The sequence below is a fragment of the Erpetoichthys calabaricus genome, chromosome 1 (assembly GCF_900747795.2).
Source record: "Erpetoichthys calabaricus chromosome 1, fErpCal1.3, whole genome shotgun sequence".
Taxonomy (NCBI): domain Eukaryota; kingdom Metazoa; phylum Chordata; class Cladistia; order Polypteriformes; family Polypteridae; genus Erpetoichthys; species Erpetoichthys calabaricus.
Window position 1 is genome coordinate 132835484 of NC_041394.2, and position 16353 is coordinate 132851836.

The 16353-nt window shown below is 37.8% G+C and overlaps 1 protein-coding gene across 4 annotated transcripts in view; it reads left to right on the plus strand.

The window, feature by feature from the left end:
- Positions 1–16353, plus strand: part of si:ch211-127i16.2 (probable flavin-containing monoamine oxidase A) — a 98908-nt gene that overhangs the window by 60334 nt on the left and 22221 nt on the right. For 3 of the 4 annotated variants that reach the window (XM_051934826.1, XM_051934840.1, XM_051934837.1), the window contains 2 exons: positions 103–261; positions 13434–13520. In XM_051934826.1, coding sequence (XP_051790786.1) covers positions 103–261; positions 13434–13520 — 246 coding nt within the window. The remainder of the gene's footprint in view (positions 1–102; positions 262–13433; positions 13521–16353) is intronic. The other variant, XM_051934832.1, reaches the window with a different exon arrangement.

The following is a 16353-nucleotide window of genomic DNA, read 5'->3' on the forward strand; positions in this document are numbered from 1 at the left end:
TTCTTCTTACATCTGAGATGCACAGACACACGTAATAATTTCAATAAATGATGGGTACTTGTTTATAAATACTAATTTTGTATTTAATGCTTTTCTGTCCAGGCATTCTGGCGAGATATGGGCCTATCTGGAGAGATTGTGAATCGGTCTACTATAGAGTATCCTGTTTGTGTCACATATGATGCAACCAGTTCAAATGGAAACCCAGCTATTGTGGGATTTATTTCTGGAGAGCAAGCAATCATCTGGAGTCAAGCACCGGTTAGTGTAATATGTAATGCAAGATGCATTTCAATTAGGTTTAAAGAAAAGCTTTTGTTAGCATAGTACAAAAAACCTAAGGAGTGCCACTGAAAATTTCGAAACTATGATTTTTTTCCTAGAAAGCAACTTTACCTTAGACACTAAAAATTCATGGTATGCTAAAATTAGCCATGAATTACTCCACACAACCACAACAAAACATATTGCCATTTTGTGATATTTGGCAATTTTATAAAAGTAGTGTACTGAAAGCATTCCTGTAAAATTCAGTGTCTGAAAATTCTGTTTTTATGCATCTTTAGAAAATGAAGTAGAGATCTTCTTTTTGCAGTTGGCAGTCTGCCATTGTCAACTACTATTAATACGTAGATGCATACCTAAATATTTTTAAATTATAAGAGGTAACATGTTGAAACTGTGGGCGCTGAAGACTGCAGCCCAAAGCCCCCGCCCCACCCAGGCTCAGTGCCACTGGCTGGTCAGAACAGACAGTCCGCTCTTAAAAGAGAAAATTCCTCTTATATTACATAGCTTATTCATTAGCCAAAAAGAAAAAAAAACATGACAGTTCATTTTGAGGTCATACATAGATTGCTGCAAGTTACGGTTATATCCTGATTTATTACATGCAGGAGTGCACAGTTTCTTAGTAAAATAAAGAGTTATCAGGGCACTCACATTCCTAAAAATACGCTTTTATAAGCTCACATACACAAGAGCAGTTTAAAGCAGTTTCTATAGTTCAGCACTTTAGTTACAAAGAAATTACATTCTTATAGCTTTAATATCTTCATTAGATTTTGTCTGGTTAGATTAATAAATCCTTATTTATTAATCCATAAGGGACATGTATCTTATAGTTTTAATCAAGGATTCAGAAACTATCACATTGATTTATAATATCACAGGGTGTTCTGTTAGTATCAAGAGGTCAGCATTTTCTCATAAAGGAATGTAAGTTAATCACCTAATTCTGTTCACAAGCTTAATTCTTTTTCTACCTAAATGAAGAACAAATTCATTTAGAAGTAATAAATCATATAGCTCTCTGCTGCATGATTAATACAAAATACAGTCCTTGGTATTTGTTAAATACTTGTAATCATTACAGTTAATAATGTTTTTTCTTCTTTCTCAACACCAAAAATGCTGTCTTTAAGTTTTTGTTTTGTTCTCCTTGTTTTTTAATTTTGGTTAAATTTGAATTTGCTTCTGAAATAGAATAGTGCATGCTGATGAAAATAAAAATAGGTGTTAATATATTCTGCTGAAAGCAGAGCCAAACATATGGCCAAGTTCACATTTTCTTCTACATTTTAAGTTTTCTTTTTTTTTTCAACTGGGACTAAAACTTTTGTGGTGTATCAAATTTGTGGCAGTCATATATTTTACCCATCTTACTAAACTGACAGAAGAACAGGTTATCTGTCAGTACTATCCTTGATGATCTTTTTAAACAGGAAGAGAACAAGTAACAAGATTTTTCTTCAGCTGTTTCCTTTGAAATGAAGCCAACAATTTGTGTGTCATTTTACAGGGTATTTTTTGTCAAATGTATAGAGTACACTGACACATAGTTTTGGAATTACACAGCTGAAGATTAAGTACAGCATAAACTATGGTTGCTTTAGTATCTGCATAACATAAATATTGGTTATCTCCATTTTTGGTTCAACATATTAACGTATGTTTGCTCTGATTTATATGTTATTTTAAGCCCACTCAACTGACCTGACCAATTTAAAAAAAACTATATGTGTACATTTATATAATTGTCATATTACATGGGGAAATAAGAGTATTGACTTACTGTATGCAAACGTTAAAGATGCATACAGCGCCACCCCGCTGCCTGCACTTGGGAAAGCAGATCATAACCTGGTTCTGCTTCAACCTCACTACAAATCAAGAGTGAGGGAGCTACCTACAACTACACGGTCATTCAGGAAGTGGTCCCCTGAGACAGAGCAGGCTCTGAGAGAATGCTTTGGAACTACGGACTGGGATATCCTGCAGGGGTCACATAGTGAGAACATTGAGGAGGTTGTTGACTGCACTACTGACTACATCAACTTCTGTATGGACATTGTAGTTCCAGTAAGAACAGTACGCTGCTATGCTAACAGCAAGCCATGGATTACATAGACCCCCCCGATGAGCTGCTCCATTGTAATACACATTCACATCTATGAACTTTGAAAGGGGAATCCCCCCCCCCCCCACACTCCACACTCCAAAGCCATTTACATTTGCATGCACATCTGTTTATTTTGAATGGGAATGCCCCAAAACCCCCACTCCCATGCACCAAAATGTACATATACATATGCATCTACAGACTTCAATGGGGACCCTCGATTGTATGAGAAGCCTCCTAAAAATAGTACCGACAGTTATTTTCTTTCACTTCAAACACTAGAGAAAACAGCTCCAGATGTAAAACAATTTAATTTATTAAGTTGAATACCTAAATGTGCAGCCTGTATACGTCATTGGTGTTTGTAAGAAGTTAACTGGTGGCCTTGTTTACTGAATATTTTCCTGAAAATTCACTGTGCTGCTGGATTAGAAGTTTTTTTCCCAGGCCAGTTTGACATTACAGTGCTGTAGCAGCCATGCACAGAGCTTTGACACATGCCTACTATAAGACCTTTTCCAATCTGGTTCAAGCATGTGTGATGTCACAACCCAATAAGTACTCTAGCCTGATTTCCATCCTGGTAGTCATTCCATCTACATCTTTTCTGTTTTAAGGCATGGTTAGCACTGCTTCCTCAAAGTTCAGATCAAATTTTTGGCCATAATTATCAGTCCAGCATAGTTGGCAAGAACACTGAAAAGACCATTGTACCATTATAATCCACTCAAAACTTATTCAGTTCCTCCTTCCCCATTGACTATTAATGCATTTGGGGAAATTTGCCAAAGTTCCCAAACATTTCCATGATTTTGCTGAAATTAACACTGTTCATTAACACTAGAATTACCAGAGCCAATGAAAAAACTCGTAATTCCAGCCCACCTTAAATCCCTTCGCACCTCTCACTCAGCGTCTTTTGTCTTCCAAATGTGTCGATAAGCCCAAGCAGCAAGCAGCCTGTCATACCATCCCCCCACCGCCTTAGAATGGGCAAGAAGTTCTCCCAGTTTCTACCATGATTTATTATCTGGGAGTGAGCTACCCAGAATTGTAAGGGGAAATAATTTGATGTGTGTTTTGTGTCTACAACAATCTATGTAAACACATTGTTAAAACAGAAACGTTTTTCATGTTTTAGTAACAAATAAGAAAAGGTAGACATGAACTGTATAATGTGTGAAGGCTGATGGCCAAATATTAAATAAACACTTTCACAAAAGGTTTAATTACAACACAACAGCTTCTGTGGTGCTGCGGTTAGAACTGCTGACTTATAATCTGACGGTCGTGAGTTCGAAACCATCTCCCCCGCAAATTTACCGTTTTGAGTAGTGAGCTGCTCTTATTGTTAATATTATACAATAAAAACATACATTTGATTTGTGTCTGTAACAGCCAGTGTAAATTTATAGTGCTTGTAAAAATTAGCATTTTTTTTTATTCACTTTTACTCTCTCAGTCACGATCATGATAAAACACCCACCCCCATGCCCCGGATCTGACGCGGTTACTTTTTATCTGAAACTGGGAATAACTGTAGATGTGAGTGGTGTTTTGAGACAATGAAACTGGAAATTCTCTGATCTGGAGGGATAAAAGCCGACACACAAATGCTGGTGAATCTGCCTGCTTCGTATCTCACCGTCACTTTAAATTTTTTTTTTTTAGTTTTATTGAGTGTTCCTGCTCACGCTGAATTAGTATGCACCTTATGGTTTATGATGTCAAAGCCGCGCTGACAAAAAAACAGAGACATAGGTGTAAGAGCCAATCTTAGAAAGTTAAAGTTTTGAGTTAAACTATTAAATATTAATGTTTGCTTAATTTGAATAGAATATAATTTCTTCCATAGTCATAGACAATGGTATAGTCTTTTCCCCCTATAAGTTAGTAAGAGATAGAACCTTCTTGCTATAACTGAGAAACAGTGTGATAATAAGCTCTAGTTGTGTTTAGAACAGGTCCCAGTAAACAGGGACTTGAAAGACCCATTTTCAAGTTAGAAATGGGATAAGCATACAGTTTTCTGACCGTTTTGAAATGGTTCAGAAATTATAAGTGATTAGTAACGATTTAAGATGTAACAAGATTAAGCTTAGAACTGAATTTTTCTTATTGTAAATTTTTCCTTTTTTTTGCTATTTTAATTTTCTTTTTTGTGTGAACTGTTTTACTTTGAAACTTAACTAAACACTTAAAAAACGAAGATATTTTGTCTGTGGAATCATTTCTGCACGTCAGGCCTTTGTTGAATCCCATTTTTTGAGTTAGAGCTGCTGAACTTTGGAAACTTTAGGAAAATGCAGCTACATTTTCTTCAGAAAACTAGCAATCTTAAGGCCTTGAAACTGGAATCTACCATCTGAGGACAGAGGACGCTTCTACACCAGAACTCGTCAACGAAAGAAAAAGAACTGAGTCATTCCGAGGTACTGTGTTCTTATCTTCTACCTCTGCATTATCGTAAATGAAAGCAAGGTCGCCGTACCTGAACTTGAGAAGATTTTAAGAGACTGTGATATTATAAAGACATTGTGGATGATCGTTTGTGTTTTTGCTTGAGTCTTTGAAGCCTCGCTATAAGGAAGTACAGTATCTGCTTTGTTGGAACGTTCCAATTGTGACGTTTGTTGCTGCCAGGAAACATGCTGCCAGTCTTTCGAACTGTTGTCATGGCAATGTCTAAGCATAACTCAAGTGAAGTTAGTAGTAATTTGAGTACAGACTGGAAGCCAGAGAATGTAATTGGAGATCTTAAAGATCATATAAGTAGAAGGAAGGATAAGCTTTCTGTGCTTATAGCAGAAATAGAAAGTCTTAAAGATACTCCAGAAAATCATTTAGAGGTAGCTGAAAGACTTGAAAATTTTAGCGAGACGCACACTGAGATAGAGGAGTTGTATCAAAGGCTACTATCAGCGTTAAGTAAAGAAGGTACGATTGAGAAACAGAAAACAACATTCGCCGAAAGCTCTAAAAAATGGAGTGAATTTATTGACATTACAGTGCTATGGCTGAAAGATACAAATAGACTGTTAACACATACATCTGACGAACAGCTAGTTAATCAATTCGAAGAGATGCAATTACAAGAACGGAATCGCTCAAAGTCAAAGGTACGAAAGGCTTCTCCACAGTTAAAGCGCGCTTTGGATATTAAATGTGACTCTTTAACCCAGAAAAGTGCTGCAGCATCATCATCACCCTCTTCGACAGTCACACTTGAACGCACCGAACTAGATAGTATCATACAAATGCTACAAGAACTTAAAGCTAAAGTTGAAAGGCAGAAACAACCCACAACTAGTGCAAAAACCGACACCCAAAGCTCCAGAAATGATATACTAGATGCATTAGTGCGAAATCAAGCCGAATATCAGAAGAATCAAGTTGAATGTCAGAAAGCAATCACCAAAATGGCTAAATTGTTAACCCAACAAAACATAGCTACTACTCCACCACCTCCAGCACCACCTCCAGCTCCACGTGGTGAAGTACCACATAGACAGGTCACTTTATTTTCAGGTAACCCACTTGCCTATGCAAATTTCATCAGAGCCTTTGATCACGCTGTGGGTGATGTATTAGCAGACTCACAAGATAAATTAGATTACCTGATCCAGTACACCAGAGGATCTCCTCAAGAAATGATTAAAGGCTGTTCACGATTGTTACCAGATGAAAGCTACTCAGAAGCTAGAAGATTGCTTGAAAGATATTATGGCAATGAGCTATTCGTAGCAGACGCATATCTCAATAAAGCATTGAAATAGCCTCAAATAAAGCAAAACAATGGGGAAGCTCTAAGAGATTATTACTTCCTCTCAATCTGCATGAACACTATGAATGATTCAGGGAACGGCGGAGAATTCAATAACAGTAATAATGTGCGTGTTGTGTGTAAGAAATTTCCATTCTCTCAGAGAAATGAATGAATGAGGTATGCTTATGAGCTTACAAGAGAAAATAAAACGAGACCTGGCATACCTGAATTAATAATTTTTTTGCATGACGAAGCTGAAATACTTCTAGACCCTTTGTACAGTGCCATTTCACAAGGCGACACTTGTATAGAGAAAAAAGAAAAGACAGAGAAAGCCAAGCCTCCTCAGAAGTACGGACAGAGATCGGGAGGTATTTTCACTACAAGTATATCTGATGCTGTCGAAAAGGAGACTCAAGAAATATCTGTCATAAAGACTGCTAATGATACATGTGCATTTAAAAAGCCTTGTGTTTTCTGCAATGGTCAGCATATCCTTGCTGAATGTAGTAAAATCAAAGAACTACTACATAAAGAAAGAATTGACTTTTTAAAATCTAAAGGTTTATGTTTTCGCTGTCTCAAACAGGGGCACCTTGGTAAGAACTGTAAAGAAAGAATGAAATGTCAGCCATGTTCTTTTCAGCACCCAGACATCTTGCACATCAAAAAAGACAGTGGAGCAACATCTAAAGCTACAGCTAGTGTGGCGACATCTACTGACAAGGAAACAGAGACTGGAACTTGTAACTTTACTGGGGCCGGAGAAGAGTGTGCACTGTAAGTAGTTCCTGTTAAGGTAAAATCTAAGAAGAGTGAAAGGGATGTAGAAACATACGCCTTTATAGACCTCGGCAGTACGGTAATAATTTGCAATGAAAGGCTCCAGAAACAATTAAGCCTTCAAGGGAGAAGAACACAAGTATTCCTCAAAACTATGAGTAACTATGATGATGATTCAAAAATACTAACCCAATGTTCTGTCTTATCAGATTTACAAGTCTGTGGTCTCAATGATGATGAATATATTGATTTGCCAAAGGTCTTTACACAGGTCTCCATTCCAGTGGACAGAGAAAATATTCCACTACAAGAAGATATCGATAAGTGGGCATATCTTAAAGAAGTACGTCTAACTCATATTGACTCTGAAGTTGATCTTTTAATAGGAATCAACTACCTAGAAATCTTCGAGCAGTCACGATTCATACCTAGCCAAGGAGGTGGACCTCATGCCGTGAAGATTGCACTTGGATGGGTGGTTGGTGGACCATACAAAGAGATAGATGACCTCGCAAAACAAAGTGGTAAGATGCCCAAACATTCAATCAATCGTGCGTCAATAACAGAGATTGGGGATATGTTGCTGCAACAGTATAACACAGATTTTCCAGAGCGCAGCTGTGAAGAAAAGGAGATGTCACAGGAGGACATCAAGTTCATGCACATAGCCTCAGAATCTGTGAGACTGGTAGGTGGCCACTATTGTTTAAATTTACCTTTGAAGGATGAAACACTGAAAATGCCAAACAATTGCTGTATTGCTGAACAGCGTGCTATTGGACTCAAAAGAAAACTGAGGAAAAATTCAGGTTTCCACGGAGACTATAAAGCCTTCATGAAAGACATTATAGACAATGGTTACACTATCAAGGTACCCAAAGAAAGCCTAAATTGTAATGAAAGCAGAGTGTGGTACATTCCACATCACGGTGTGTATCAATCATCCAAAGAAAAATAAAATTCGAGTGGTCTTTGACTGCACTGCCACCAACCAGGGGATTTCACTTAATGAACAATTATTAAAAGGCCCCGACCGAACTAGCACAGTCATTGGCGTCCTTACAAGATTAAGAAAGGAGCCAGCAGCCCTAATGGCAGACATCAAGTCAATGTTCTACCAAGTTAAAATACCAGATAAAGACACTGATCTTTTACATTTTTTATGGTGGCCTGAAGGCAATCTAAGTAAAGACCTTGAAAAATACACAATGACAGTACATCTTTTTGGTGCTACTTCTGCACCCAGTTGTGCTTCTTATGCTTTGCGTAGAACAGCCGAAGACGCCAGAGATACATTTCCTGAGGAAGCAGTTAACACTGTTCTCAATAACTTCTACGTGGATGACTGTTTAAGGTCAGTGACAACAGAAGAACAAGCTATAAATCTGGCAAAGGACCTCCAAGCTCTATGCCTAAAAGAGGGATATCAGTTGACTAAGTGGGTGAGTAACAACAGAGAAGTTTTATTGTCTATTCCTAAAGAAGACAGAGCTCATGAACAAAAGGACTTAGATTTGAGCAACAGTCTCCTTCCCACAGAGCGTGTCCAGTGGTGCACAGAAACGGACAGTTTCAAATTTCAGATTAAGTTACAAAACAAGCCCACTACAAGGCGTGGTATTCTGTCTGTTGTTGGCTCAGTTTATGATCCACTTGGTTTTTTAGCACCTGCCTTACTGCCAGCAAAGCTTATTCTAAGAGACTTATGCAAAGAGAAATTTGGGTGGGATGAAGAAGTAGAAGTCAAACACATTCAGAAATGGAAAAAATGGATGGATGATTTGCAGTTACTTACAGACTATAAAGTGAACAGATGCTTCAAACCTACTGGGTTTGGAACCATAAAGACAGCACAAATGCACCATTTTGCAGATGCTAGTAAAAATGGATATGGCATTGTCACTTACCTTGTCTTAACCAACAAAGAGGGCAAAAAGCATTGTTCATTCCTGATGGACAAGTCAAGAGTTGCACCATTGAAACAGGTCACAATTCCAAGATTGAAGCTGACAGCAGCCGTTGTGGCAGTTAAAATGGATAAAATGCTTAAAGGTGAGCTTCAAATGCCCTTAGAAGAATCTACATTTTGGACTGACAGCACCATAGTGCTAAAATACATTTCAAATGAAAGCACTCAGTTCAAGACCTTTGTTGCCAACAGAATCTCCATGATCAGAGATCATTCACAGCCTTCACAGTGGAGGTATGTCACATCTGCCCTTAACCCGGCTGATCAAGCATCCAGAGGGCTAAGCATAGAAAACTTTCTCAAAAGCACTACATGGTCACAAGGTCCAAGTTTCTTATTGAAGCATGAACGATAGTGGCCAAAAAGACCAGATCAACCGAACGATTCACTCTTTGAAAATGATCCAGAAGTTAAAACTTGTGCAGTTAACATGACAAGAATAGAGGAGGCAACTGAGCCCATGAACAAACTAATCACCTACTTTTCACATTGGCATCGCCTGAAGAAAGTAGTGGCTTGGTTTCTCAAGTTTAAAGAATTAATGCTGAACTTAAGAAATAAAAGAAAAACATTTCAACTAGAAGTCAGTCAGACTAAAAGTAATCCAGAAGAACAAAAATCTCTCATCGCAAAGCACATGAAAAGGTATAAACTGACTTTAAAAACAAGTCCAATTGCTCTAGATGACTTAGCTAAAGCCGAAACAGAGCTTTATCCGCCTCAGTCAACAGAAAGAATTTCCAGAAGAATTAAAGGCTTTAAAGAAAAAGACTTGTGTTAAAAAGAACAGTCAAATCTATAAACTTGACCCGATCATACAAGATGGACTATTAAGAGTTGGAGGAAGACTCTGCAAAGCTGCAATGCCTGAAGAAGCTAAACATCCTGCAATTCTTCACAAGCATTCAAATGTTGCTTCTCTCATATTGCAGCACATTCATAAACAAATTGGACATTGTGGGCGCAACTATGTGTTCGCACAGTTACGCCAGAAATACTGGATACCTCAAGCAAACTCAGCTATCAGAAAAATAATTTCAAAGTGCACAACGTGCAGAAGATACAATGCGAAAGTAGGTGAGCAAAAAATGGCAGATTTGCCTGAATATCGCCTACCACCCGATCAACCACCGTTCACTAATGTTGGAGTCGATTATTTTGGCCCCTTTCTAGTCAAAAGAGGACGAAGTCTAGTCAAGAGGTATGGAGTAATCTTCACTTGTTTAACAGCCAGAGCTGTGCACATAGAAATTGCACAAAGCCTAGACACTGATTCTTGTATCCAAGCCATACTCCGATTTACGAGTAGAAGAGGACAAGTTAAAATCATGCTCTCAAACAATGGAACAAATTTCGTTGGAGCAGAAAGAGAGCTACGAGAAGCTATTAAAAACTTAGAACACAAAAAAAAATCAGTAAAAAACTATGATGCAGGAAGAAATCAAATGGATTTTCAATCCACCATCAGCCTCTCATCAAGGTGGAGTGTGAGAAAGACAAATCAGAAGCATAAGAAAGATCCTAAATTCAACACTAAATTAAACACTTGATGATGACAATCTTCATACAATGATGTGTAGAGTGGAATCAATACTCAATAACAGACCCCTTACAAAGACATCAGATGATCCCAACGATTTAGAACCACTCACACCCAATCATTTGCTCTTAATGAAGACACAACCTAAAATGCCACCTGAACTCGTTTCAGAAAATGAACCATACCCAAGAAGACGCTGGAAACAAATTAAATACATGTTTGATCTGTTTTGGAAAAGATGGACTAAAGAATATTTGCCAGTACTTCAAGAACGTCAAAAATGGCTTGCACCAAGAAGAAATTTTGAACCAGGGGACATTGTTTTAATTGTAGATAAAGCTACACCTCACAATTCCTGGGTAATGGGTCGAGTCATCAAGACAATGCCAGATACCAAAGGTGAAATCAGAAGAGTTTGTGTGCAAACCAAAACCAGCACACTGGACAGACCCGTGAATAAACTGTGCCTGCTGCAAGAAACAGCCAATGTTTGAAATATGAAATTTTTAAAATGTTTGTTTGCAGTGTTATTGCTAGTGATTTGAAAGCAATAGTTAATATTGAAGTAAAGTATAGTAATTGTCTGCACTCCTGCATAGCCAATTAGGGGCCGGAAATGTAAGAGCCAATCTTAGAAAGTTAAAGTTTTGAGTTAAACTCATATTAATGCTTGCTTAATATGAATAGAATATAATTTCTTCCATAGTCATAGACAATGGTATGGTCTTTTCCCCCTATAAGTTAGTAAGAGATAGAACCTTCTTGCTATACTGTAACTGAGAAACAGTGTGATATTAGATTCTGTTGTGTTTAGAATAGGTCCCAGTAAACAGGGACTTGAAAGACCCATTTTCATGTTAGAAATGGGATAAGCATACAGTTTTCTGACCGTTTTGAAATGGTTCAGAAATTATAAGTGATTAGTAACGATTTAAGATGTAACAAGATTAAGCTTAGAACTGAATTTTTCTTATTATAAATTTTATGCTATTTTTTTTTTTTGCTATTTTAATTTTCTTTTTTGTGTGAACTGTTTTATTTTGAAACTTAACTAAACACTTAAAAAACGAAGATACTTTGTCTGTGGAATCATTTCTGCGCGTCAGGCCTTTGTTGAATCCCGTTTTTTGAGTTAGAGCTGCTGAACTTCGGAAACTTTAGGAAAACGCATCTACAATAGGTATATATGATATTTGGAATAACTCATTTTATGACCTGTATAGTACATTTCGGAAAACATTGTGGCACTGATGCAACATTATTCATATTATTTATATTCATTCACATAACATCTTGCGCTTGTAATCAATGACCACATTTTTTTTTTTCTATCTTGCCAGTGTCCACTTTTGGGTGCATGGGGTTGTTTCTTTTGTACTCCAGGACATGCAGAGGAAAAAATAGTACAGAGAGGTCAGTTCCGCACAATAGGCAATCATCATATTCAAATATTAACAGTTCACACACATCCAAGGGCCGTCCTTCCTACGTTTACGACATGTGTACCTGATACAATGTACACACTTCTCTCTGTGCCATGGTTACTATTACACTGAAAGAGCTGGGGAAGTGGCGGTCTTGGAACAGAAGCTTGTTGATGTTGCATCCTCTTTTGCTTTATCCGTCGCCTTTTCTTGTAAGAAGCGACGACGAAGCTCCACTGCAAGGTGAGCAAAGAACACTCTTCTTTTCTCAGTGGCCCCCGTGCATGCCTTGTACAGTACATGTGCGTTGATCGCCTCCAAGTCAAGCATGTTATAGCACAAGCAACTGGCCACCTGCGTGCTTCTGCTTGCACTGAATAAGCTCTCACCTTCTGGTGCACAATGTCAACGCGGCACCGGGCAAAAAAGAAAGAGACAAATATATGTGACATTTTATGACCTGAATAGTACCAATCAGAAAACATCATTGCACTGTTGCAATATAATTTGAAAACGAACAGCATCAGATCGGGTGTGAATTTATACTGGCGCTGTCATACTGGCTCTGTGGCTAGTCAGATCAGAAGCGGGGGATTTGGGCAAGGAAGAGTATGAACGTGACTGAGAGAATAAGACTGAAAAAAAAAAAAACTTTTAGAAATGCCATACATTTACAGCCTTCACACATTATACAGTTCATGTCTACATTTTGTTATTTATTATTAAAACATGAAAACGTTTCAGTTTTAACAATGTGTTTGCATAGATTGTTGTAGACACAAAACACACATCAAACTATTTCCCCTTACAATTCTGGGTAGCTCACTCCCAGATAATCAATCAAGGCAAGAACTGGGAGAACTTCTTGCCCATTATGAGGCAGTGGAGGGATGGTATAGCAGGCTGCTTGCTGCTTGGGCTTATCAACACATTTAGAAGGCAAAAGATGCTGACGGAGAGGTGCAAAGGGATTAAGGTGGGCCGGAATTAAACATTACAGTGTGTCCATGTGTGTATGTATGTATGTGTATATATATATATATATATATATATATATATATATATATATATATATATATATATATATATATATATATATATATATATATATAATACACACACAATATTTGTTATGTTCCATCACCTGTCTTATGATTGAATGTTTGCGTTATAACATGTGGACAGAAACTGTCCCTGAATCTTATGTACTGTATATCTGTTACTGAGATAGAGCTGAATTATACATTTTTTGTATCACTCACTTGTGCTTTTATTTCTTTGAAAAGTGTCATCCAGAGGCCAGAGAATTGACAGAGACCAAAAATTAGTTAAACCAGTGAGGAGCAGTACATGACATGCTGAATTCACAGTGACAATAAATATATAAATAAATAAATAAACCTGAATCCTTCAGTATTTGCACTAGAAAACTATTATTTGATGTAAGTGCTACATAATGGCATTTGTGATGATCGTGTGGTAGTTTTTTGTTGAAAAGAAAATCAAACCAAAATTCAGTATTGAAAGTATTTCTTTTTTTCTGTGAACAGGCAGAAGAGAGAGAAACTCATGTCATTTCAAGTCTAATGAAATTTCTTGGATTTAACGCTATGTTTTACATCCACTATGAAGACAAGGTAATTTTTGAGACATGTCACAAACTTTGCAAAGTACGAAGTAGCTGGGAATGCATTATTTATCCATTAGTTTTCAAATTCTTAACTGCCTCACTTCCGTCATCATCATGTTGTCCTTATGAAGGTCGTAATTGTCACATTCTTAGTTGGACACATAAAGTCAACCTGTTCCCAAAAGCAGTCTCCAGTGTCTTTTTGGAAATTTCCAAGCCAGCTGAAAGATAAATCCCATCCATCCTCTCCTAGGTCTACCCCTGTTTTTTCTGCTTTTTAAATCTCCTATTAGTGCCATTAAAGAGGCAGGCATCCAAAGTACCTGTCCAGATCATCTCACTGACTATTTGGTGACACATAAAAATACTTATAATTGAATGTGATAGGTTAATTGATGACTCTAAATTGGCCCAATTTTAGTGAATGTTTATATGTTCACAAATATACCCTGCAGTGAACTGATGCCCTGTCTAGCGCTGGTTCTTAACTTGTGCCTAATTCTGCAGGTATACACTATGGCCCCAGCAACCCTGCATTGGGCAAAGAAGTTACAAAAAATGCATGAATGAATGGATGAATACTGTACTTATTAGCTTTGTTTATTAATATACTGCTGGGTATATTGACTCAACTTTTGTGATTTATATTTACCTTAATGTGTGTAAATATGTGTTTGTGTGTGTGTGTGTATACTGTACGTGTGTGTTTATATATATATAAGACCACGGGCAGAAAAAAAAATCAGTAGTGTAAAGGCAGTCACGCAGCACACACAGCTCCATGGCTCTCAGTGCATATAAAGTGTATAAGGTCAATACGGTAGAAATGAAATGAATAGGGTAGAAATGAAAGGTCGACAACTAAACGAAGATGAAAGAAAAGTGCGGAGAAAAGAGACCCATATGCGGTGGAGCGAAAAAAATGCTAAAAAATAAAATAATCTAGGTGCAAATTTAGAAAATAAGGAAAGTGATAATCAGCCCAGAACAAGTGGAATTGAAAACAAAGCACATCCAATAGGGCTCAGAATTAAAAGATTAGAACTTCATAAACGGGAGCAGCGTTATACGTACTGCAAGAAAGAGATTTAACCATGCCTGGGCCGGAAAAAAAGGACAATTATTGTTTTTACAATGTCACGCGAGATAAGTCAGTGAGCCATCATTTAAAACAAGTCCACTGACCTCTAACTAAGCAGTTGCTGAATTGCTTTTGGCAGACACGCACAATGTGCTCCCAGCTCTTAAAACAACAATATGCGACAAGCAGAACAGGCAGCTCGCCAGCAGGTTGAAGCCTTTTTTGTTTTAAGTGACTGATAGGTCCGATTGAGGGGGGCAGAATACAGCACTGAAGACTGATAGCGGGGTACTGATTGATGCGGTAAGGGGGGAGGCGAGACCCGGGGGAGGAGGGGTCGGAGAGGGTGCTAGACAGTTGTGTTTGGGGTTACGAAGTCGGCGATTGTTCAAGTAAAACGTTTGTGACACTTTATTATGTCAGTCGCTACAGTATCAAAAAAAAAAAGATAGTAAAGATCTCATTAGCGCAAACAAAAGGTGATTAATCATCAGAGCCAGGTGTAATTGAAAAAATAGCAGGACAAAACAAGGTCTTCCCACAACAGTTAAAGCAACGACAAGTTTAATTTCAAAGAATACACAGTTCGGTTAGGTGTATATTTATGATGATGGAGAAGCGATGCAAATTTTAACAGGCGACAAGTAAGGTGATGTATATATTCCGCGAATAACATTAGACACCAAAGGAGATCGTGATATGCCATTCGTATTAAAATGTTTACAGTTTACCGTGAGAATAGCTTTTGCTACGACAATTAACAAATCAAAGGGACAACCATTAGAAAACGTTGGATTATTTATTAGAGAAACAGAAACAATATTCACTCACAGGCGATTATACGTTGCGTTGTCACAATGTATTTCCAAAAACGGATTCAAAATTCAATGCGATCTTGAAGAAAAGGTAATTCCATATATTGTTTTTAATAAACCTTTAAAGTAAAAAGTGCAACTAATGAAACTGAAACAATTCCAAAAAAAAAAAAAAAAGCTTTTAAAATTGTATATCCGATTAACCAAACAGCGGCACGGTGGTGCAGTGGGTAGCGCTGCTGCCTCGCAGTTAGGAGACCTGTGTTCGCTTCCCTGGTCCTCCCTGCATGGAGTGTGCATGTTGTCCCCGTGTCTGCATGGCTTTCCTCCGGGTGCTTCTTCCCACAGTTCAAAAACATGCAGGTTGGTTGGATTGACGATTCTAAATTGTCTCTAGTGTGTGCTTGGTGTGTGTGCGAGCCCTGCGATGGTCTAGCGCTCTGCCCGGGGTTTGTTTCCTGCCTTGCGCTCTATGTTGGCTGGGATTGGCTCCAGTGTACCCCAGTGACCCTGTAGTTAGGATTTAGCAGGCTGGATGATGGATGGATGGATTAACCAAACACGGGTTGGTGAGCAAAGTGAGCAGGGGGCAGAGCCCCCTAGTATATATATATATATATATATATATATATATATATATACAGGTATATATATATATATATATATATATATATATATATATATATATATATATATATACTAGCTGTGTAAGCCTGTGCTGTAAAAATCCCAGGGTCTGGGCATCTCTCTCCTAGGAGATTTTTGTTTTCCCGATGTGCTCGCCTCGCTTGTGTATTATCGGCTAAGCGAGTTTCTCTCCTTTCTCGGCAGTTTCACTTTGGCGACAGAGTCGCTTTCTTTCAGCTTCATGCTGTAGCCTTGCACTTCTGGGATGGACAGACAGACACACACACTTCCACACATAGATAATTATATATAAGATA